This window comes from Tursiops truncatus, chromosome 12 (assembly GCF_011762595.2).
Source record: "Tursiops truncatus isolate mTurTru1 chromosome 12, mTurTru1.mat.Y, whole genome shotgun sequence".
Taxonomy (NCBI): Eukaryota; Metazoa; Chordata; class Mammalia; order Artiodactyla; family Delphinidae; genus Tursiops; species Tursiops truncatus.
Window position 1 is genome coordinate 71,593,962 of NC_047045.1, and position 26,347 is coordinate 71,620,308.

Sequence of the window (26,347 nt, forward strand, 5' to 3'; positions counted from 1 at the left end):
TTTTTAATCTGGTAGCTACATTGATAGTTCATGACAGCCTGTTGACATAATATTTCCTGAAGTTAATTGGGTATTTGATAAAGAATTCCATGATACTTTTGTGAACCAGACAGGTGGAAGTGACCTAAATACCTAGTTCAATTTGATGGTTGCAAGATTAAATCAGGAGTCAGCAAACTACAGTCTGCGGGCCAAATCTGGCCCATGGCCCACTGCCTGTTTTTGAAGTACAGTTTTATTAGAGCAGCACCATGCTGATTCGCTTAGGTGTTATCTATGGCTGCTTTTGTGCTTCAACGTTAGAGCTGAGTAGTTGTGACAAATTGGCCCCAAAACCCAATCTGGACCTTCACAGAAAACATTTGCCAACTCCTGGATTAAAGCATGGTACCTAGTGGGTCGGTTTGTGGCCTGATACTAATTTGATGTAGTGTGCCTCAGTTAGTGGATACGTAATACTGGATAACATATGATTATGCTTTGTTGAACATTTTAAGTAGTTAATTAAACTTCCTGTCTAAACAACTGAAAGAGAAGGTGTGCTTATTTTTGCTGTTTAAAGGATAACTAATACATTTGATGGCAGAATAAAAACCCCAAAGGTAATTATAGGTAGAAATCATAAGCTTAAACCAGGGAAATGAAGTTTATCAGCAATAAATGTTAAGTCCTGTGTTTAGATTATAAAGATACTTACATGTATACAGAACAAAAAACTGGCTCAGGCAGTTCATGTGAACATGCTTGGAGGTTTCGTTGTTAGTTTAGGCAGATTTGTGTTAAATCTCAGCCCTCTTTTTATGTGTGTTATATTAGAGAAGATGCTACTGTGAGGCTCAGAGTCCTCAAAATGGGGGTGATCACCTCATAAAGTTAGTGTAGTTATTAAGTGAAAGGGCATATGTAATGTGCCTCATCTTGTGACTGGAATATTGTTGGCGTTCAAGTGGTTGTTCTGTTACCACAACTTAAGGTATGCCAATAATATGACATAACTGCTGAATGTACTAGTGTGAGAGATACAGAAGATTTTAAGTTATCCATTTATATTGTATTTCTTCCTCTTTTTAAAGCAGGCTATAGAGAAAACAATTTGGGGCCCAAATGCACTCAAGAACTTATGGCCAGTAAAATATCTATTACAATGACAATGAAATTGACTGTCTCTAGACGTAATTAAGTGTTTGTCACTGAATAAGATACCTGAAACACTCAGTGCCTCAGTTTCTTCTTCTGTAAAATGAGGATAATGCTGTCTACCTCATTCGCTTCAGTGAGAGTTAAATGTGTCAAGAACTTTGTAATTGTCGTTTATTACCAGCTAGCTAATTGGGTTGGGATACATTTGGGCAAAACCTAGATAACTGTATTGCTAGGAATATTGCTTGAAGGGATTCTGGCAGCAACAGAGAAAATGGATTAGATTATATGCTATGAAATCCTTTCATATATATTCATTCAGTTATTCAACAAATATTTATTGAGCACCTACTATGTGCTATGCACTGTTACAGGTAATAAAACAGACAAAAATCTCTGTCCTCATAGAACTCACATTATACTGGAAAAGACAGAAGTTTTAAAAGATAGCTAATGTACAGTAAGTTGCATAATAGTGCCAAAGGGAAAAATAATTAAATGAAGGGCATTTGAAATATCAGTGACAAGGGTGTTACATTCTAAATAAAATATCTTGAGCAAAGATTTAAAGGAGACAGCTGTTTTCCGTGACGATGTCTGTAGAGAGAACATTTCAAGCAGAGAAGAGCAAGTACAGTGGCTCAGAAGCAGTGTAACTGGTGAGTTCAAGGTTACAGTGAACGGTAAGTGTGGCTGAAGTAGGGAGAGTAAGGGAGATGGGGAAGTACGTGGAAGGAGAGGAAATAAAGTCAGAGAGGATACACCATAGCCACATAATATATACCACAGTCATATACCATAGGATCATATACATCAACCAGTCACGTGGAGCTGGACTTCGGCTTTTACCCTAAGTCAGACAGAAGGCACGGAAGGGGTTTTTAGCTCACTCAGTAATTTAATATCTAAATTAAATTATCACTATCACACTCTTTAATTTAGCTTCTTAAATGTTTCTTCCTAGGCTATTTTAAGAATGGGAATTATATCTCATACTACATTTTTATAGAGTTTAATAGCAGTTGACAAAATACCAAAGGCTTTAAATTTCAAAATTTACTTAGTACCAGGCTCATTGTAATACTGGACTATATAATCACTACTATTTATTTATTTACTTAATTGAGGTATGATTGACATGTAATGTTATATTAGTCTCAGGTATACAATATGATGATTTGATATTTGTATACAGTGCAGAATGATTGCCACGGTAAGTCTAGTTAACAACCGTCACCTTACGTAGTTTAAAAAAATTTTTTTCTTGTGATAAGAACTTTTAAGATCTACTCTCTTAGCAACTTTGAAATATGCAATACAGTGTTATTAACTGTGGTCATCATGGTATTCATTACATCTGCATAGCTTATTTATTTTATAACTGGATGTTTCTACCTTTTGACCCCCTTCACCCATTTCTCCTCCCATCCCCTGCCACCTCTGGCAACCATCCATCTTTTTAGATTCCACATATAAGTGAAATTATATGGTATTTGTCTTTCTCTGCCTGACTTACTTCATTGAGCATAATGCCCTCAAGGTCCATCCACATTGTCACAAATGACAAAATTTCATTCATTTTTATGACTGAATAATATTCCATTGTATATGTATAACTCATTTTTTCGTCCGTGCATCCACCAGTGGACACTTAGATTGTTTCTATATATCACTACTGTTTAAACACCTGCTATCTTAGTGTTTTATCAAGAAAAAGTTTATTTATATATACAGATATTTTGTCAGAGATTAATAAATGCATACGTGTAATTACATATGTCATCTTAGAACTGTAAAGACTAGTTTTATTATTTTTTTTCCAAAATCTTTAGTGTGATGAAAGTTGAAAAAAAAAGAAAAAAACTACTTGTTGTCATTCAAAAGCTTCCTATCCAATGAAGACAAATAATATATAGTTCAAAATAGAAAACACTCCTCATAAACCCAATTCAGTACTCAGTGTTCTCTAAATGTTACTGTAAGAGCTTTCTTAGGGACTGTAGAGGTTGTGACGTCATGAATTTTACCAGAGGAATAGAAAAGCAGATACTAGTCATATGTGCACATATGTCGATATCAGACCCGACAACTTCTGAGGCCTAGTCATGCAGCCTCTTGTCTGTTGCCCAGCTATCCCAAGCTCCTGGTGTGTGTTTATTTGTAATTTTTAAATACTTTGGAAGAATTCTTTTCATTTCTATCTCCAAGCAAATTAATTTCCATATTGTTTACTTGGCATTTTGCCATGTCTGATAGTTTTTGTCTATAGCGTAAAATACCTTGCTAGGATTTCTCCTAAGAATTGAGGCCATCCTACAAGATAGATTAGTTTTATATGATTCATATATATCTGAGAAAAGAAAGTGTTTCTTCAGAGCTCTTTTGAAAATGTGATAGTATACTTTTTAAGAGTTATAGCCCCAGAAGAAAAGTAATGTGCAGTACAGGCATACATCTGAGATATTGCAGGTTCAGTTCCAGACCACCACATTAAAGCAAATGTGGCAATAGAGCGAGTCACATGTATTTTTTGGTTTTCCAGTGCATATAAAAGTTATGTTTACACTATACTGTAGTCTGTTAAGTGTGCAGTAGCATTATGTCTAAAAAAACACAATGTACAGACCTTGATTTTAAAATACTTCATTGCTAAAAAATCTAACAAACCATTATCTGAGCTTTTAGCAGGTCATAACCTTTCTGCTGGTGGAGGGTCTTGCCTCAGTGTCAAAGGCTGCTGATTGGTCAGGGCAGTGGCTGCCGAAGGCTGGGGTGGGTATGGTAACTTCTTAAAATAAGACAACAGTGACGTGTGCTGCATCGATTGGCTCTTCCTGTCACGATTTTACTCACAATCGAACCCTCTCAAACCCTGCCGCTATTTTATCAACTAACTTTAGGTAATATTCTAAATCCTTTGTTCTCATTTCAACAATCTTCCCAGCATCTTCACCAGGGGTAGATTTCATCTCAAGAAACCAGTTTCTTTGTTCATCCATAAGAAGCAGCTCCTCGTCTGTTAAAGTTTTATCCTGAGATTGTAGCAATTCGGTCCCATCTTCGGACTCCCTTTCTAATTCTAGTTCTCGTGCTGTTTCCACCACATCTGCAGTTACCTCCACTAAAGTCTTGAACTTCTCAAAGTCAAACATGAGGGTTGGAATCAGCTTCTTCCAAATTCCTGTTAATGTTGGTATTTCAACCTCTTCCCATGAAATCACAAATGTTCTTAATGGTATCTAGAATGGTGAATCCTTTCCATATGGTTTTCAATTGACTTTGCTCAGATCCATCAGAGGAATCGCTATCTATGGCAGCTATAGCCTTACAACATGACAGAAATATATGTAAAATGTATATATATATATAGTATATATTTTTAAAATATATAATATTATTTAAGAAATATAATAAAATGTGAAAGTTGAAATTACTCCTTGATCCATGAGCTGCAGAACGGATGTTGTGTTGGCAGCCATGAAAGCAACATTAATCTCATAGTACATTTCCATCAGAGCTTTTGGGTAACCAGGTACATTGTCAATAAGCAGTAATATTTTGAAAGGAATCTTTTTTTCTGAACAGTAGCTCTCAACAGTGGGCTTAAAAGATTTCATAAGCCATGTTATAAACAGAAGTATTGTCATTCAGGCTTTGTTGTTCCATGTATAGAGCATAGGCAGAGTAGATTTAACATAATTCTTAAGGTTCCTAGGATTCTTCAGAATGGTAAATGAGCATTGGCTTCAATTTCAAGTCACCAGCTGCATAACCCCTAACAAGAGAGTCATCCTGTCCTTTGCAGCTTTGAAGCCAGGCATTAACTTCTCCTCTCTAGCTATGCACGTCCTAGATGGCATCTTCCAACAGAAGGCTGTTTCAGTTACATTGAAAATCTATTGTCTGGTATAGCCACCCTCATTAATTATCTTACTGGATCTTCTGGATAACTTGCTGCAGCTTCTACATCAGCCCTTGCTGCTTCACTCTGCCCTTTTATGTTATGGAGAGGGCTTCTTTCCTTAAACGTCATGAACCAACCTCTGCCAGCTTCAAACTTTTCTGCAGCTTCCCCACCTCTCTCAGTCTTCATAGAAATGAAGAGAGTTAGGGCCTTCCTCTGGATTAGGTTTTGGATTAAGGGAATGTGGTGGCTGATTTGATCTTCTATCCAAACCACTGAAACTTTCTCCATATCAACATTAAGGCTGTTTCACTTTATCATGCATGTGTTCACTGGCGTAGCACGTCTAACTTCCTTCAAGAACTTTTCCTTTGCAGTCACAACTTGGCTAACTATTTGGCTCAAGAGGCCTAGCTTTGAGCCTCTCTGGGCTTTTGACATGCCTTCCTCACCAAGCTTAATTATTTCTCATTTTGGATTTAAAGAGAAAGGGGAGCGACTGACTGACTCTTCCTTTTACTTGAACACTTAGAGGTCACTGTAGGGTTATCAACTGATCTACTTTCAATATTATGTCTTAGGGAATAGGGAGGCCTTAGGAGAGGGAGAGGAATGGGGGAAGGGCGGGTCAGTGGAGCAGTCAGAACACACACACTTATCAACTGAGTTTGCTATCTTACATGAGCGTGGTTCATGGTGCCCCAAAACAATTAAAATAGTAACATCAGAGATCACCGATCACAGATCACCATAACAAATGTAATATTTCAGACTTTTTTATTATTATTATGAGAATTACTGAGATGTGACATAGAGACGCGAAGTGAGTAAATGCTGTTGAAAACAATGGTGCTGTAGGCTTTCTCAGTGCAGGGTTGCCACAGCCTTCAATTTGTAAAAAAATGCAATACAAGCAAAGTGAAAAGTGCAGTAAAAACAAGGTATGCTTGTATTTTAAATATTGCAAACTTGGAAGCACACAATATTTTAATTATTATTCAGTGATATTTAAGGGAGGTACTTGAGATATACTTAGGGGAAACCACTTTGGGGTTTGAGTTGAGAGTCCTTATGATGTAAAAGTCACCAAATTTATTACCAAATATTTATTCTCCTTCAAGTGAAATCCAATAAGAAGTATGTACGTCATATGCCCTCAAATTGCCGACTTTAAACAAAATCCTGTGTTATATCTAACGTCCCTGAAAAATAGCAAATTATCTCTTTTGGAAATTGTTTCTTATTTGTTTAACTGATGACTGCTGTGTTAGTTTGAGGTGTTTTAATATCAGAATACTCCTATATTCTGATCTCAAAACTAATGAGCATAGTATCAATGCCAGCGTAGTCTGCTAACCTGCTGGGTTTTTTTTTTTTTAATGGGCTGTCATTAAATACATACTGTAAATAGGAGGTAAAACTGCACTTACATAAACTCGTGGTGTGATTTGGTTTTGGTTTTGTTTTTTAGCAGGTCTGTGCGATATTAGTGAAGGGACTGTAGCTCCAGAAGATCGCTGCAAATCTCCAACTTCTGGTAATTTGCTTTTTATTTTATTAATAATTATAATTCTACAAAAAATACAGCTTGTCAAATTTGTACAGATAAACGTTTAAAACACACCTACAGGGAACTTCTGTGTCACATATTTATTCTTAAAATCATAACTATTCTTTGCATTCTCATTAAGTGAAAAGAAATGCATTAGATAAAAATCTACAGCTACTACCTGTTAAGAGTCGTGTAACTGTTTACTTAGCTTCTAATATTTACACTTTTTTTGGGAAAATGTATTTTACATCTTACCATTGGATCGAAGGTTTCGTCATCTACAGTTTTTGTCTTTGCTGTCAGCATGCCTGGAGTCATCTGGTAGAATAGTGCTCTAATCCATGAATAATGTTCACCTAAATGTTATGAAAGATTTTTAACACTTATCTAATGGTGACTGTGGACAGTTAGAATAATTGTAGACTAGTTACATTTGATTTTGATCAACGTAATATGAGATATAATTTTATAGCTGTATTAAAGCATTTGTCCTTTCTTATCCGTATATTAGTCTTATGTAACCTATGTATGTATTAATATTTCAGAGTAACATTACTTTTTGAGTCCCCGTACAATTAAGAGGATCCTGAATTCACTATTTTTTTTAGTGGATTGAAATTTTGCTAAAATTTAATAAGGTTAACTTCATAATTTTAACTGACAGATTTATTAAATCATTCTGGCTGGGAATTTTCATCAGCTTTCTACTGGAAAGATTGTTCTTAACAGAAAGTAACACTGTTCTTAGATTTTGATCCTTGCGTAGGTAGTTCTACATCAGAAATAATTTTAAGAATGGGGAAAATTGAGAGGTGCATTTTACTTTACTCCCTCATATTTCAGTTTACCATTCTGTTAGATCTAGGACCAATAGAACTTTTGTGAGGTTTTCTTTTTAAAATTACATTTTCCTGATATTGCTCAAGTTAATCATTTCTTTTCTTAAAATATATGCACCTTCTGGTTTTCTTAATATTCAAATTTCATATTTAAGTACACTCATTACACCAATAAAACATATGGAATACAGGAATCACTCATATCATTAGCACCTAATATTAAGCCTGAACGTTGGTAGAATAACATTGAACAAGTAATATGGAGCAATACGTACTTCCCATCTCACAGGACTAGAGTTATTTCTGAATATGATTTAGAATTATAATATCTCTTAATTATTAGTGTTCTTCCTCCAACCATATACAGTACTGTTCTGATGTTCTCACCTTCCCTAAAGGCCATATGAATGCACTTGTCAATATGTTAAGACTATAGGCCACATTTGATAACTTGGACATGTGATATATTGTCTTTCAATATATTAAATGACTATCAAATGTGTTTTAACAAGATTCAGCCCAAATAAATTAATACTCCTTTTCACCCTAAGTCAGACTTTCAATAGGTGTATATTTCTAGCAATTTGGGATAACCCAACGAGAGGTAATTGTAGATAAATATGTAAGTGCACTTCAGTATAATTATTCAATAGATAAATATGAAAAATGCATACTGGTAAAAACCCTCCAGGTTCTCTCTTGTACCAGAGAAACTCAGACATCATTCAACATTTTCAAATATACTGTGCTCTTTGGTTCACATGACAAGAAAATATAGTTTTAACGTGCAGAAATATGTATGACACCAGGCATCCTTTTAGGTGAATTTTAAATACAAAGTAAAAATTGTGACCTCAGAAATCATTGATAAATCACAAATTCTCATCTTTAGATATAACCTCTTAGTTTATTTAGTCTTTGATTATGCTCTGAAAGAGCGAAGAGTTATCTGAAGAGTTATATTCATTCATGCATATCAGAAAAGACTGCTTTTACAAAAAACAGACCACACTTTGGTAGACAACAGTTGTACCTAAAACATGTTTCATGTACCGGGAGATGGATGTCAGTCATGCATAAGTACTCAGAACTACCATAGAAACTAAAATAAAGCTCTGGAAATAGTTGCTAGAAAACAATGTTTGTGTTTATGAGAGAAGAAATGTATAAAAAGTGGGTTGGGAGTTCAACTGAATTCCTAATACATACTAAGAAGAGGACCTCTATTATAAAAATGAAAAGTAACCATATGCCCTTTATCAAAACCAATATGTTCATTTGAAATAATACGTATAATTGAAGAGAAACTTTTCTGAAAAGCTTTTAAAGCCCGTAATCAAGATTTGTGATCTGAACAGTTGAGGCAACTGATATCAAAACTCTATTCAAAAATCATCCTGAGAAAATCCAAGTTATGAATAGAGTTTTCCCTTTCCATTTATCTTTAAATAAACCAACAATCTCTCTGAAATAGAAAATTAATTCTGCCATCCTGAATTAACATAGAAAATTATTTCTGCCATCTTCATTTGATCTTTATTTCCAAGAACTCAGATTGCTTCACTGAGCACTTCTCTAATGTTGGGATATATTTTAGTGCTGCTTCCAAAGTTTATGTGTGTGTGTATGTATGTATGTCTGTATGTATGGATATGGGTATATACATTTCAAATTGAAGAAAACCCAAGGCCACATACCATGAGATGGTGCCCTCAGGAGTTTCTGTGTACCCTAGAAAAAAACAAAAGCTGTGTGTATTTTCTGTGTTTATTTAATCTAAATTTTAAAATATATTCAAGTAGGAAATGCTAAAAACATTTTTGGAACTTCTTCATGAGCTGTCACAGAAGTTATGACAACTGGTAGTAGGCATTTTCAGTTCAGGGAAAAATATATCTGCTTCTTTTATTCACATTTAGGGCTTATGTTGCCTATTTTTATGTTAGAAATACTGGGCATTTTTATAATTTATATTCGTGTTCAGATATGCTATCTTGCTATTAGTCTGATATGAAATATATCAAATAAAACAAGTGTTAATAAATATTTGTGCATCCATGTGGTTATGTAGTATCAGAGATGAATAATATTTTAAAGTATATGTAATATCTTCTCATAACCATTATCTTCTTTAAATCTGAATTATATTATGGGAAAAAGGAGTGTACCCTATTTCTATTCCTGAAAATGTTGCTGAGCTCAGTGTTACTTATGTCATATTTTTTGATATAGGATTTATGAGGATCTATAAATGCTATTTAGCAAAAATAACATAGTTTTAAAAGAGCAATTTTTATAAGACTGTTTTAGAAGTAATCGGATCCTGCCAATGTTGACAGGCTTTACTTGGTCTGAGAAGAGACTTCAAGGATGTTTTCCACCTGGCCACAGAAAGAAAGTACGATTTTGTGGGGGAAGGTCAAATTTTGACCTTATTTGTGAAGGCTCAGTAGTTTCACTGTGATAAAAAAAGGAATCAGCATAGAAAAACCATTTTATTTACTTCCAGTTATGTTCTAGATAGTCACTTCTAGCAGAAAAGCTATATTCGTTCAGCAAATGTTTACTTAGAGATTCCTACATGAAGAGCACTCCACTGAGTCCAAAAGAGATGCAAATATCAATCACATAGAGTCCCAGCTTCTCAGTTCAGTTCAGTGGGAAAGGTCAGGTGTATGTAAACTTAAAATATAAGGCGTTAAGTGATTAACATAAGAGAAGTAACAGGTGAACTTTTACAGGAATTCAAAGAAGGGGAGGTGATTTATAGCTGGAGAGATGGTGAAAATTTTAATGGGTGAGATATCATTTGAAATGTGTTACAAAGATAGGTAGTTTGACTCTAATAATAAAGTCAACTAGAATACTACTTAGGATTCCCTTTATAATAAAAAGTTTGTGTTAGAAATGAAAGAAATACAATGAAAATTAGGAACATCTTTTTAAGGAAAAAGTACTAAAATCTTAATTATAAAAATATTAGATAAACGTATTGAAAGTCACAGTTGAAATAAAATATTTCTTACCTCATTAAATTTAAGTAAATATTTGAACATATCTAAAATTATAAGTATCATCCTCAGTATTTTAAAGACCTCTATGGTACTAGTAGAATTTATATATGATTTTAAAGTTTGTATCTAGAAAGCTAACTCTAAAATAAACTTTACCAGTATAGTACTTAAACAGGACTCTAAGTGCTACTAGATAAACCTTATTCGGTTAACTAATATCAAGAATTTTTATGTTTTCTTTCAGAAACAGATAACTTCTTATATTTTTCTTTATCTGTTCTCTAACTTATAATATATACCAAGATTTTGCCAAATGGTTGTAACTTATGGAAAAACTATTATACATTAGGGTTAATATTTATACATACTAGAGATTGGTCAACGAAAGATAATGCACTACTGATTGCTGTTCTTACTGTAATATTATAAGAATTATTATTAACTATATACATGATATTTTCTTCTGGCCAGTAGTATGGGAACTTGTTTTAAGGGTTACCAGATTACTTTGTTTGTACTTTTCCCTGTGACAACTCAGCGTTTGTGACTGACTATGTGCCTGTTCCTTCCATTGTCTTCATTTGTGTAGGTCCTTCATCACCACACAATTCAGATGATCAACAAAAAGTGAATAATTTTATAGAAAAGGGTATAGTATCTTTATTTTACAGTATTTTCTTTTAATTACATTTAATTCATGTAGTTTACTTTGAATAGATTTTGACATTTTGTATCAAAATATTATTTTCAGTGAAGATCAAAAGCAGAAAGTTTTCCAAGATGGTAGCCAGTGATATAGGTAGGAAATAGACATTTCTATTTTGTTTCTAATCCTTGCTATTTGCAATGCTAACTCAATACCAGAAAATTATCTAATGCATTGCATTTTGTATATATTAATTTGTTATTCCTATGCTAAACAATCATCTCCTGGGCTGTGTTTCTTCTAAACTCATTGGGGCAATAATTATTAAAAATCAGTTAAACTGGGGTTGCAGTTCTTCCTCTGACTTAACAGTGAGAATTGTTCTATTAATTTTTATTTTTGCTTTATTTTAAAATAAAGCAGGGTTCAATTTATGCCATATGTAGTACAGTTTTATACTCCAAAGTTTTGAAATTTTTTTCTTTATAGTTTTACTTGTATTTTTTCCTACCTGTCTTCTATCCTCACATTATCCAGACTCCAGATTTCAAGGAAGTGGTTCTTTAAAATATTGACTTGTAGTCCGTAATCTGTACTACCCTTGGGTTAAATGGGAATTTTCTACCACTCCTTCCCCCCAAGTAAAAATGAGTGCTACTTTGAAATTAATTACTCAGTCCAAGATTTTCAGAGTTTCAAACCGGGGGATAAAATATATAATTAAACTTTAGGGACATAATCAAACTAGGGTTTTTTAGTCATAAAAATTTGAATTTTGTCTGAGGATTTTTGTGTGTGTGTGTGTGTGTGTGTGGTACGCGGGCCTCTCACTGTTGTGGCCTCTCTCGTTGTGGAGCACAAGCTCCGGACGCACAGGCTCAGCGGCCATGGCCCACGGGCGTAGCCGCTCCGCGGCATGTGGGATCCTCCTGGACCGGGGCACGAACCCGTGTCCCCTGCATCGGCAGGCGGACTCCCAACCACTGCGCCACCAGGGAAGCCCTGTCTGAAGATTTTTACAAGCCTGAGAAACACCATTTTACTAAAAGAGAATACGTTTAATCTTTGATGTAAATCCAAAAATTTATTACACTGTTAACATATTACTTATTTCCCCCAAAACTCCCACAATTCATTGAATTGTCTTAAATTAGATGAATTTCTAGGCAGCTGGAATAGATTTACATTTTTTCAACTGATAAAGTTTAATATGTGGTAAATTTCTAAAATTCTTAGAAGTAGCATCCATATTGTTTGCATGTTGTAAATTGAACCCTGTTTAGTCATATTAACATTGGCAGACTTTTAGCACCTCTGGTCATTTTCTGAATAACGCGGTTTATTCTTGGGTAAAGGGCTCTTCATTTATGGAGTATCAATTATTTATCTGTCTGTATTTGTGGTACTTTAGTGAATCATTTGGTAACATTTAAATCACTTTCATTATCTACGAGCACTACTGCATACTTCTTTTTCAACCAATTTCCTTTTTAGTATATACTATCTTAATAGTACTTTAGAGGTTCTTTTACTGTCATGTAATGTAAAAAGTTAGAAGGGACTTTTCTATGTATAATTTATCAAAGAACTTGTAGAATTTAATTACCTAGGAATTTTACCTTGCATGAAAGTTACTTTGTACATAATTAAATTTTTCAAATAATTTATCTATTTGATTTTCGATCCTGGGGTTATGTTTGCTTTGTTAAATGTTTTGACTCACTTTCCTTTTTTTTCTGGGTTATGAATAGAATATGAAACATGGAATATCTGAGTGTGATTATTTGAAAGACTTTAATAAATTTCTTAGGACTGAGAACATTATTGGAAGGATAGTTCTTTGGTAACATAAAAAAGAAAGCAAGAATGTTACCAGCAAGTGTTTTTGTCATGCCACTTTCTGTAGTTATATTTTTGGGGAAACATTAACTTTTTTCAACTTTTCAAACTTATGTTAGCTATACAGTTATAAATAATTATTTTTCATCTCCAGAAACCACTTTTATATCTCCTATTTTATATATAATTTTAATTGTTTTCAGTTGGAATCTTTCAGTATTTTTTTTGAAGTATAATTGACTTAACAATATTATAATAGGTTCAGGTGTACAACATAGTGATTCAGTATTTTTATACATTACCTACCATACAAAGTTATAGTATTTGTGACTGTATTCCCTGTGCTATACATTACATCCCTGTGACTGACTTACTTTATAACTGGTAGTTTTTTAATTCCAACATATATCCCAAAGTATATAGAAGGCAAGCTTACTTCTCAATTTTTTCTTCATTCAGATGGAGACTATGCCATTTTAGATAGTAAAGTTTTTTCAGTTTAAAAAAAAAAACAGTTTATCTCCCTACATTAGTGTCTAGTTTCGTAGTAAGACTTAGCATAAAATATGCTACTGAAAAACACATAAAATGTCAATGAAACATTGGGAAAAAATTCATAAAATCTCCTAAAGACCTCTCTCTTTTTCTGTCAATACTTAAAGCTTAATAGTATCAAATGTGCTAGGACTCCTTGAGCGTTCTGACCTCACTACGTTCCCTATCATCCAATCCCATACTTGCTCTAAAGGATCCTGAACCTCATAAAATTATCACCTTGTTCTTCTTCAATCTACAGACATTTATTGCTTTAGCTTAGGCAGTTATGCTGTGGCCTAATAAGGGAAGGCATAAGAATTAAGCCTCGAACCTCCAAGATCATCACTGGTGAAAGAACGACCTTATGTGGAAGGCTGACAGAATGTATTGGCTCTGAAGTTTTGTCCCTAAGTTTCACTTACACTTTGAAAGTAACTGCTGCTTGTGTCATATCAGAGAGGATGGGGCCAGGGGGTGTACAGGATGTCATTCTCACTTTAACAGTCTGACCCAACCGTGGAAAATCAACTGTTTTTTGCTGCCTGACAGGACAGCTGAAATAGCTGAGACAGTAACAATTTTTTAAAAATATACTTAACAATTACAATTTTCCTAGCACACTGTAGCAACCATTTATAAATATTTTTTTCTTATTTAATCCACTCAGTAACCTCAGTTAGCTACTTACTGTTATTTCCCTGTTTCACAGATGAGGACACTAAGAGTTAAAGAGTATGTAGAGTATCTATTGGTTACACAGCTAGCAAATGTCAGAGCCGTGATTTATACTGAGCTTGTCCAACTCCACTGTTTGTCCTCTTCAACAATATCCTGTATTACCTCTTAAGAAGATTTACTGAAGGCTGTAAGGATTCAAAAACAAATCTGTTGTGTGATTTGAAACTAGATAATCTGGCTCTGACCCTGTTCTATCTACATGGTAACCTGGAAAAAAGGTGGCTCATGTTAAATTCTGTCCAGGCACTAGGTCATGGGGGCCATCATGGTACCCATCACGCAAATATAATATGCAGTGCCTGGAAGTCTACCTTCCTCAAAGAGCAGACTCAAGTGAAAGTAAATAGAGTGGACAGTAGGGTGCCCGAACCCATCTACCCAAAGCCTGGCTTCATTGTTTGTTTCCTGACCAACAGCTAACTCAGGTAAACGATACTGACAATGACTTCATTGTTCGTGCATAAGAATAGCAGCCTAAAAAGACATAACTTTAGTCTTGTGAATTTAACAGTAAAAATATAGCATAGTATAATGCAACTGCAGCATCCCTATGCATTTAATACACATAGAGTGATTTGTTTTGCCTGTTCATACCTTATGAATAATTTTTGTTAGTAAAATCTTAATGGCCAACATTTCCAAAATCAATAACTTTCCTGTAGTTAGTTAGCAATTTCTGTAAATCATTTAGAAAATAAGATTGCTTATCAATTTTTTATTTGTTCATTATTTATATTTTATAAAATTTCAGAAATATATAAAGCTTTTTATTATTCTAAGTTTATATAAAAATAGTCCTAAAATATGTATCTTTGTTAAAGTATTAAACAAATTTTTCATGATATGAATAAAATATGGTCCAGATGTTAGCATTGTTTGGTAGATCTTGAAATTACACGATTAAACTTCTCTAAAGATCATTCTATTTCATTATGAGTCTATTTCAGTCTGAAAGTAGATTTCTAGCTGGATTCTATAGTCTACAACCCTGCCCATGCCCCATTTTATTACTAATTTTCATATAGAAGGAATGATTACATGAAACTGTGAGGGGGAAATAATACTGGAGATGAAAGAATAAAGATTCAAAAGTATGGTGACTTAATTAGTGCTGTGCCAAAACAAACAGAATAATAGCTCTATTTTTTCTTAATTGGGGTGTAGTTGCTTTACAGTGCTGTGCTAGCTTCTGCTGCACAGCGAAGTGAATCAGCCATACGTATATATGTATCCCCTCTTTTCTGGATTTCCTTCCCATTTAGGTCATCAGAGAGCATTAAGTAGAGTTCCCTGTGCTATACAGCAGTTCTCATTAGTTATGTTTTATACATAGTAGTGTATATATGTCAATCCCAATCTCCCAATTCATCCCATCCCAGTAGCTCTATTTAATGGACACCTCCTAAGTTCTAGATATTATACTAGATATTTGTCGTATGATATTTATTAATATAGGAAAGATAATACCTCCAGGGCCCTTTTTATGTCTCAAATTTTTGAATTAGCAGTTACTTGGGGAACAATTAATTTTCTTTCTTAGCAAAAACTGAAGTAATTTTTGAAGTCTACTTAAATGAAGATAATGTCCAAGTGCTGTTTTCATGAGTTCTCCTATACATGAGTCCCAATAATCCCTTTTTCATATTAAAGTGTTCTAACAGACTTAAATCTGTTCTGAACCATTATATTCTAAATCACTAACTTATTAAATCCTACAGTTTTAAAGCAGCTCAAGCCCCTTTATTTTTCAAGAAAAAAAATTGAGCCTATCCAAAGAAATATCCCATGATCATGACTTAGTCAAGATCAGAATCCCGGTCTGTTCACTATACACTGTAGCATGTCACTGCTCTCATAGTGTATGGTCTCTTCTTGTGCTGTCTTCCCAACTCTTTTATATTTACAATTCGAAAAATAAGTTCTCAGAGGTTTATTTGGAGTTCGCCATATGAATTTGAAAAGGTTTGTATGAAATTAAATAGAATTTTAAGTTTTAAAATTATTCTAATTCATTATAAAACAAATTAGTACTGATATTTCTAGTTTATATTCCCCAATATTCAACCCAAAATGTGGCTGCTACATCTATAGAAGTTCATCTTTACATTTAATCCACAATGTGGCTACTGAAAGAACAGAAGCTCATCTTGAAAGAGAAGATGAGTCAAGTGTGCAGTAATACCGTTTTTACAGGTAACTTTAATATTTTCCACTTTGAAAAAAGCGTATTACTTTTTTTTTTATATCTTAATTGGAGTATAATTGCTTTACCATGGTGTGTTAGTTTCTGCTTTATAACAAACTGAATAAGTTCTACATATATATATGTTCCCATATCTCTTCCCTCTTCTGTCTCCCTCCCTCCCACCCTCCCTATCCCACCCCTCTAGGTGGTCACAAAGCACCTAACTGATCTCCCTGTGCTATGTGGCTGCTTCCCACTAGCTATCTACTTTACGTTTGGTAGTGTATATATGTCCATGCCTCTCTCTCGCTTTGTCACAGCTTACCCTTCCCCCTCCCCATATCCTCAAGTCCATTCTGTAGTAGGTCTGTGTCTTTATTCCTGTCTTACCCCTAGGTTCTTCATGACATTTATTTTTTCTTAAATTCCATATATATGCGTTAGCATACGGTAATTGTCTTTCTCTTTCTGACTTACTTCACTCTGTATGACAGACTCTAGATCTATCCACCTCATTACAAATAGCTCAATTTGATTTCTTTTTATGGCTGAGTAATATTCCATTGTATATATGTGCACATCTTCTTTATCCATTCATCCGATGATGGACACTTAGGTTGTTTCCATCTCTGCAATAAACATTTGGGTACATGAGTCTTTTTGAATTATGGTTTTCTCAGGGTATATATGCCCAGTAGTGAGATTGCTGTGTCATATGGTAGTTCTATTTGTAGTTTTTTAAGGAACCTCCATACTGTTCTCCACAGTGGCTGTATCAATTTACATTCCCACCAACAGTGCAAGAGGGTTCCCTTTTCTCCACACCCTCTCCAGCATTTATTGTTTGTAGATTTTTTGATGATGGCCATTCTGACTGGTGTGAGATGATATCTCATTGTAGTTTTGATTTGCATTTCTCTAATGATTAGTGATGTTGAGCATTCTTTCATATGTTTGTTGGCAGTCTGTATATCTTCTTTGGAGAAATGTCTGTTTAGGTCTTCTGCCCATTTTTGGATTGGGTTGTTTGTTTTTTTGTTATTGAGCTGCATGAGCTGCTTATAAATTTTGGAGATTAATCCTTTGTCAGTTGCTTCATTTGAAAATATTTTCTCCCATTCTGAGGGTTGTCTTTTCATCTTGTTTATGGTTTCCTTTGCTGTGCAAAAGCTTTGAAGTTTCATTAGGTCCCATTTGTTTGTTTTTGTTTTTATTTCCATTTCTCTAGGAGGTGGGTCAAAAAAGATCTTGCTGTGATTTATGTCATAGAGTGCTCTGCCTAGGTTTTCCTCTAAGAGTTTGATAGTGTCTGGCCTTACATTTAGGTCTTTAATCCATTTTGAGTTTATTTTTGTGTATGGTGTTAAGGAGTGATCTAATCTCATACTTCTACAAGTACCTGTCCAGTTTTCCCAGCACCACTTTTTTTTTTTTAACATCTTTATTGGGGTATAATTGCTTTATAATGGTGTGTTAGTTTCTGCTTTATAACAAAGTGAATCAGTTATACATATACATATGTTCCCGTATCTCTTCCCTCTTGCGTCTCCCTCCCTCCACCCTCCCTATCACACCCCTCCAGGCAGTCACAAAGCACCGAGCTGATCTCCCTGCCCAGCACCACTTATTGAAGAGGCTGTCCTTTCTCCACTGTACATTCCTGCCTCCTTTATCAAAGATAAGGTGACCATATGTGCGTGGGTTTATCTCTGGACTTTCTATCCTGTTCCATTTATCTATATTTCTGTTTTTGTGCCAGTACCATACTGTGTTGATTACTGTAGCTTTGTAGTATAGTCTGAAGTCAGGGAGCCTGATTCCTCCAGCTCCGTTTTTCGTTCTCAAGATTGCTTTGGCTGTTCGGGGTCTTTTGTGTTTCCATACATGTGTGAAATTTTTTGTTCTAGTTCTGTGAAAAATAGCAGTGGTAGTTTCATAGGGATTGCATTGAATCTGTGGATTGCTTTGGGTAGTACAGTCATTTTCACAATATTGATTCTTCCAATCCAAGAACATGGTATATCTCTCCATCTATTTGTATCATCTTTAATTTCTTTCATCATTGTCTTGTAATTTTCTGCATACAGGTCTTTTGTCTCCTTAGGTAGGTTTATTCCTAGATATTTTATTCATTTTGTTGCAGTGGTAAATGGGAGTGTTTTCTTGATTTCACTTTCAGATTTTTCATCATTAGTGTATAGGAATGCCAGAGATTTCTGTGCATTAATTTTGTATCCTGCTACTTTACCAAATTCATTGATTAGTAGTTTTCTAGTAGCATCTTTAGGATTTTCTATGTATAGTATCACGTCATCTGCAAATAGTGACAGCTTTACTTCTTCTTTTCCGATTTGGATTCCTTTTATTTCCTTTTCTTCTCTGATTGCTGTGGCTAAAACTTCCAAAACTATGTTGAATAAAAGTGGTGAGAGTGGGCAACCTTGTCTTGTTCCTGATCTTAGTGGAAATGCTTTCAGTTTTTCACCATTGAGGACGATGTTAGCTGTGGGTTTGTCATATATGGCCTTTATTATGTTTAGGAAAGTTCCCTCTGTGCCTACTTTCTGCAGGATTTTTATCATAAATGGGTGTTAAATATTGTCAAAAGCTTTCTCTGCATCTATTGAGATGATCATATGGTTTTTCTTCTTCAATTTGTTAATATGGTTTATCACATTGATTGATTTGCATATATTAAAGAATCCTTGCATTACTGGAATAAACCCCACTTGATCATGGTGTATGAGCCTTTTAATGTGCTGTTGGATTCTGTTTGCTAGTATTTTGTTGAGGATTTTTGCATCTATGTTCATCAGTGATATTGGCCTGTAGTTTTCTTTCTTTGTGACATCCTTGTCTGGTTTTGGTATCAAGGTGATGGTGGCCTCGTAGAATGAGTTTGGGAGTGTTCCTCCCTCTGCTATATTTTGGAAGAGTTTGAGAAGGATAGGTGTTAGCTCTTCTGTAAATTTTTGATAGAATTCGCATGTGAAGCCATCTGGTCCTGGGCCTTTGTTTGTTGGAAGATTTTTAATTGCAGTTTCAATTTCAGTGCTTGTGATTGGTCTGTTCATATTTTCTATTTCTTCCTGATTCAGTCTTGGCAGGTTGTGCATTTCTAAGAATTTGTCCATTTCTTCTAAGTTGTCCATTTTATTGGCATAGAGTTGCTTGTAGTAATCTCTCATGATCTTTTGTATTTCTGCAGTGTCAGTTGTTACTTCCCCTTTTTCATTTCTAATTCTATTGATTTGAGTCTTCTCCCTTTTTTTCTTGATGAGTCTGGCTAATGGTTTATCAATTTTGTTTATCTTCTCAAAGAACCAGCTTTTAGTTTTATTGATTTTTGCTATCGTTTCCTTCATTTCTTTTTCATTTATTTCTGATCTGATCTTTATGATTTCTTTCCTTCTTCTAACTTTGGGGGTTTTTTTGTTCTTCTTTCTCTAATTGCTTTAAGTGCAAGGTTAGGTTGTTTATTCAAGATGTTTCCTGTTTCTTAAGATAGGATTGTATTGCTATAAACTTCCCTCTGAGAACTGCTTTAGCTGCATCCCATAGGTTTTGGGTCATCATGTCTCCATTGTCATTTGTTTCTAGGTATTTTTTGATTTTCTCTTTGATTTCTTCAGTGATCACTTCGTTATTAAGTAGTGTATTGTTTAGCCTCCATGTGTTTGTATTTTTTACAGATCTTTTCCTGTAATTGATATCTAGTCTCATAGCGTTGTGGTCGGAAAAGATACTTGATACAATTTCAATTTTCTTAAATTTACGAAGCCTTGATTTGTGACCCAAGATATGGTCTATCCTGGAGAATGTTCCATGAGCACTTGAGAAAAAGGTGTATTCCATTGTTTTTGGGTGGAATGTCCTATGAATATCAATTAAGTCCATCTTGTTTAATGTATCATTTAAAGCTTGTGTTTCCTATTTATTTTCATTTTGGATGATCTGTCCATTGGTGAAAGTGGGGTGTTAAGGTCCCCTACTATGATATGTTACTGTCGATTTCCCCTTTTATGGCTGTTAGTATTTGCCTTATGTATTGAGGTGCTCCTATGTTGGGTGCATAAATATTTACAATTGTTATAGCTTCTTCTTGGATCGATCCCTTGATCATTATGTAGTGTCCATCTGTGTCTCTTCTAATAGTCTTTATTTTAAAGTCTATTTTGTCTGATATGAGAATTGCTACTCCAGCTTTCTTTTGGTTTCCATTTGCATGAAATATCGTTTTCCATCCCCTTACTTTCAGTCTGTATGTGTCTCTAGGTCTGAAGTGGGTCTCTTGTAGACAGCGTATATATGGGTCTTGTTTTTGTATCCATTCAGCCAATCTGTGTCTTTTGGTGGGAGCACTTAGTCCATTTACATTGAAGGTAATTATCGATATGTATATTCCTATTCCCATTTTCTTAATTGTTTTGGGTTCGTTATTGTAGGTCTTTTCCTTCTCTTGTGTTTCTTGCCTAGAGAAGATCCTTTAGCAGTTGTTGTAAAATTGGTTTGGCGGTGCTGAACTCTCTCAGCTTTTGCTTGTCTGTAAAGATTTTAATTTCTCCATCAAATCTTAATGAGATCCTTGCTGGGTAGAGTAATCTTGGTTGCAGGTTTTTCTCCTTCATCACTTTCAATATGTCCTGCCAGTCCCTTCTGGCTTGCAGAGTTTCTGCTGAAAGATCAGTGGTTAACCTTATGGGGATTCCCTTGTGTGTTAATTGTTGTTTTTCCCTTGCTGCTTTTAATATGTTTTCTTTGTATTTAATTTTTGACAGTTTGATTAATATGTGTCTTGGTGTATTTCTCCTTGGATTTATCCTGTATGGGACTCTCTGTGCATCCTGGACTTGATTAACTATTTCCTTTCCCATATTAGGGAAGTTTTCAACTATAATCTCTTCAAATATTTTTCAGTCCCTTTCTTTTTCTCTTCTTCTTCTGGAACCCCTATAATTCGAATGTTGGTGTGTTTAATGTTGTCCCAGAGGTCTCTGAGACTGTCCTCAGTTCTTTTCATTCTTTTGAGAAAAGCGTGTTACTTACTCTTAATTGTCAAGAATGAAATTTCAGACAGGTATTTTAAAACCATTATACAAGTAGGGATTCCTCTAAATGAATTCTTTTTTCTTTTTCAGGATGACTAAAATCCGAAGAGTATGGCATATTGTGTACTCAAACTCTAATTCTATTTCTTAGTGTATTTTCTGTCAAATTTCATAATAAAATCTGCTCAGCAAAGTCTGTTCGTTTTATTACCAGTACTTACTGTGTGTGCGTCTCTCTATAGAATCATCTTTTTCTTACATTAGAAGGATATGCAGTGATCTTTCTAGAAATAACTTGCTGTTTGCTTCCTAACATAAAGAAAATTAGTCCAAATTAAAGTTACGTTACTGAAATAGTTTTTCGTCAACTATCGTTTGAACAGAACTATTCATGTGGCAATTTATTTTCTGTCATTACTTATTGTATTTATTTGCTAGAGTTGCCATCTGAAAATACTGCAAACTGGGTCACTTAAATAATAGAAATTTACTTTCTCTAGAATAGTTCTAGAGGCTAGAAGTCCAAGATCAAGGCATTGACAGGTTTTTTTTTCTTTCTGAGGCCTCTCTCCTTGGTTTACAGGTGGTTGCCTTCTTTCTGTGTCCTCACATCGTCTGTTCTTCTAGGCACGTGCACCCCTAGTGTGTCTGTGTATCCAGATTTCTTCTTCTTACATGTACCAATCAGATTGGATGAGCACCCACACTTAGTGACCTCATTTCAACTTAATCGCCTCTTTAAAGGTCCTATCTCCAAATAGGTCGTATTCTGAGTTAGTAAGGGTTAAGGCTTCCACGTATGAATTCGGGGGGAATAATTCAGCACGCAGCACTTATTATGTTACGTTTATGTACTACCTTCTATAGGAAATGCTTTGAGATGTTTTTGATTATGGTGATATCCTAGACGTTAAGTTTTATGAGTTTGTGGAAAGTATGTAGAGACAGGAAAAATAATGAAGACAAAAGCTCTAGGAGTTCAAGAATTAAGAGAACTTGTAATAGCCAGATCTTTACCAGACAGGTATTAGTATCTTTTTAAAGTTTCTCCTTCATCTTAGGTAATGGATAAGTGTTTGTATTTCCAAAAGTTGTCCTTTTGATTAATAAGCCTATATTTAATTTGTCCCCTTTTTCTTTCTTTTTCACTTCATGAAGAAATTCAGCTTCTTTCTAAAAATTCTAACAGTTTTTGTTTATTTTCATTCATTGCCATGTTTATTGAACATACACATTAAGTGCTAGACACATGCATAGATACAGTAATTTGCAAAATAAATTCTGTTCCCAAATTCATAGAATTTATATTCTAGGATGGGAGGTAGAAACTGACATTATTAGTTCAAATGACTATTAAAATAGTGTGTGATAGGAGAGTTTCTACTTCTTGGTCCCACTTTCCCCCCCTTGGATTGCTTGCTCTATCCTACAAGCTGATTTTTAGTCTTTTTTTTTTAATTATTCTGATTGCTTTTATTTAATATGCATACATTTCGACATTATCCATGAAAAGAGTTGCATTGTATCTCTGCAGGTGAGAAAAGTGATATTGTCACTTTATTCTAACTATTGAACCGCTCTCGATGTAAACAAAGATCCGTTTGCTTTTTTGGCATCTTCTTCATACTGTCATAATAAGAAGTCATTTCACCTTTTATTGTTGGTACATTAATATAAAAGTCATAGTTCTGTTTTCTTTTAAAAAACCTTCCTTAGAAGAATAAGATGTGGAACACAGTGGGTAGAAAAGGTAAAGGAAAATTTCAAAGCATCTGTTTAATTTCAGAGAAGTGGTAAGAATCTCTATAATTGAGAAACTTTTCTTTGCGAAGAACTAAAAAGCATCAACCGTGAGGGAACTGTCATGTATGGTATAATGGCCCATGCAGTCCCCTTGCCTTAAGATTTACTTCTCTTGAACATCATGCATCTTTCCTTGGTGTTGAAACTACCATTGCAGACATGATTGTTGTGATTAAGTGTAACTTCATTATTCTTTACAATCAGACGCAGCTCTTTACTGCTTATTCAGCGAGCCAGCTTGATATTCTCATTCTGGTTTATAAGAAGAGAGAGCAAACACTCAGGTTAACAGCCTGCTAAGATCCATCTTTGACTCCAGTTTTCTTCAGACTGAAGAAACTTCTTTACTGTCATTCCCATTGTTTCTGCTGTGGACAAAGGCATAGAGAAAGAGAGCTATTTTATAGTTTCTAGTGACAGAGGATTTCAAAGCAAGGAAGATACTGGGTACCAGGGCAAGAGTTGCAGAATACACAGATAAAGAAGAGAAAAACAGGCAATTTGCCTTCCAAGAACTCATTCAGATCATATGTTTTCAGTTTGAAAACCTCAGTGGAAGCTGAGTAACTTCAAAGCATGAGCAGAAGTTTCTTTTTCAGTGTGATGAAATCAGGTGACAAGGTAATTGTGTTGCAAGTGCTTCTGAGACTCCTGAGAAGTAAAAATATGAGCTTCAGAAAATACTAGATAAAGTCTGCAACTGCTTCCTCACAAAATTACAACCAGAGTACAGTTTATAAGCCAGGAGGACTAACTAGAGGTTCTCCAGAAGTGGATCTGCCTCTCCTGGACCTGCCACCAAGGAGGTTGATTAAACAGACCTGAAAACAAGGATATTCCTCTGAAGTAGTCACAAAAACTGAAAGAAACATTTAGCCTAAATTTCAACTTTAGACCTTGGGTTTGGAACTTAGCCTCTCACAGAAGACAACAGTAAAACTAGTCAAAATACATGAGGCTCTTATTGCCAGGCATTGAGCAGTCCAGGACTGTCATCCTCAAGAGAAAGAAAAAACATGAGGTGAAACACAGTTCTCTGCCAGAGAATACTTTTCCTGTTGCAGTGCAGAGTGATTAGAACCCAAGTGGAGTTGCAGTCTCATTAAGCTAAGGAGGAGGAAGTTGGAGTTCTGGGCTTCTAAAGTGACTGGAATTTGTGAGGGAGGGCACTAGAGAAGAAGGAACTGCTTCAAGGGGGATTCCTAGAATCCCTGTGGAGATTCAATGCCGGTCCTTGCCTTAGGGCTGGGCCACATATGAGCTGGTCAAGACTTCAGTAGGCCTACTTAACAACCACCTGCTGTGAGGCTGAGAGCTGGCCAGTGATATCAGATGTCATGCGATGCTGGGAGTAGAAGTAGTGAGACCTTGCTGAGCACCTCATTCATTCTGTTTATATCCCAGCAAGGCCACTCTTGAAGAGTAAGGATCAGTTCTTAGCATAAGAGCCATACCCTAGAACAAAGTTCTAACTGAAATAGACCCACCCTAACAAAGAATAAAACCAAGCTTGTTATCCACCAGTAATTTAACTGCATGGCAGAACAAAACTCAACACCAGTTAAGGTTGATGGTATAATCCAGGCTCCCTTCAACATATTATCTACTATTCAGTCAAAACATATGTCCACATTCAATCAAAAGTTCCTAGACAAGTGAAATAAAAATTCAAAATCATGAGAAAATATGACCCATAATTAAGAATTTAAAAAATCAGTAGAAACAGACTATAAGATGACCTAGATGTTGAAATTAGCAGCCAAGAGTTTTAAAGCAACTGCTATAATATTATATGTTCAGGTACTGAAATGGGAACATGGTCATAGTGAGTGAACAGATGGAGAATATCAGCAGAGAAAATTAAAACTTTATAACAAAGTGAAATACTAGTACTGAAGAGTTCAGTATCTGAAACTATATGATCAGTTCATCAGATGGGTTTAGTATCACTAGGTGGAGACTACAGAAGAAAGGGCTATGGAACCTGAAGGCATAAATATAAATTACACAGGAAATGCCAAGGAATTAAATCTTTTCCCCCCTCCACCGCTTCCCCATAAAAATATCTTATGAATTACTCAGGTTTATTTCACTTCTTATGTTTAGATATAGAACTTAGTTTTTGAAATGAACTTAAAAAGAGGTTGAGCTTATAGTTGTGCATGCCATTCTATATTTATATCCTAAAAGTTTTTTTCCATTTTCTTGTTTTAGTTAATTGGAATATTACCATAGAATTAGAATAAAGAAATATTGGGTTGTTTACAAGTATATTAATAGCTCATCTGTGTAACATTTTACAGTTTATGAAAAAGTCATTTTATTTGTTTATTATTCATAAATAATAACGTTTATCAAATCCACACTGTGTGTAAGGTATTATGCCTAATGTTTTGCTTATGTCATCTTATATAATCTTCACAACTATGAAATTGTCATTAATATCTATTCCCATTTTACAGATGAGGAAATTTAAGGTTTAGAGAGGCAAAGTGATTGGCCTAAGGTCACACACCTAGTAGTTGGTTGAATTAGATATAAACTCATATTTGGTCTGATTCCAAATCCAGTCCTAACCACCGTACTTTACACTTCCACATTTTACAAACTAGATGTTGAAGCTTCTTCAAGAAATGTTCGCTGTGGACTTACTGTATCTACGTACTGGGTTTGATGAATTAGTCTTGTTCCCTATCCTGAAGTTGCTTTTAGTCTAGGGACGTTGATGCTCTCTGTGGTCCACATAGCAGCAGCAGCAGCATCTCCTGGGAGCCTGTTAGAAGTGCAAGAATCTGATTTCACAAGATACCCAGGTGACTGGTGTGCACATTCAAGATTTATAAGCACTTGATTAAGTTTCAGAATAACTTAATCAAATCAGAGTAGCGGGGTCTAGAGAGGCATCCACATCATCTGATTCTGAAAGAGTATCTTTAGACTGTACCTGACTGATTTTTCTCCTTCAGATATTGTATAGATATTATTTATCAGTCTACGTACATTGTACCTTTGATATTTGGTGAAAACCTCTGAATTCTTTCAAAAGTTTAATATTGCATTTTAAAAAACATTTTGAGAGGGGTATAGTATCTTCTAGGTTTA

At 34.8% G+C, this 26,347-nt stretch overlaps 1 protein-coding gene across 11 annotated transcripts in view; it reads left to right on the forward strand.

Moving 5' to 3' along the window:
* The window catches only part of STXBP5 (syntaxin binding protein 5), a 165,767-nt gene that overhangs the window by 104,455 nt on the left and 34,965 nt on the right, over positions 1-26,347 (forward strand). For 7 of the 11 annotated variants that reach the window (XR_002179675.3, XM_019951508.3, XM_019951510.3 and 4 more), the window contains 3 exons: positions 6,516-6,581; positions 11,039-11,098; positions 11,201-11,248. Coding sequence is in view for 10 of the 11 variants with exons in the window: in XM_019951508.3 (XP_019807067.1) it covers positions 6,516-6,581; positions 11,039-11,098; positions 11,201-11,248 (174 nt within the window). In the remaining variant the exon portion in view is untranslated. The remainder of the gene's footprint in view (positions 1-6,515; positions 6,582-11,038; positions 11,099-11,200; positions 11,249-26,347) is intronic. The other 4 variants (XM_019951509.3, XM_073789707.1, XM_019951511.3 and 1 more) reach the window with 2 other exon arrangements.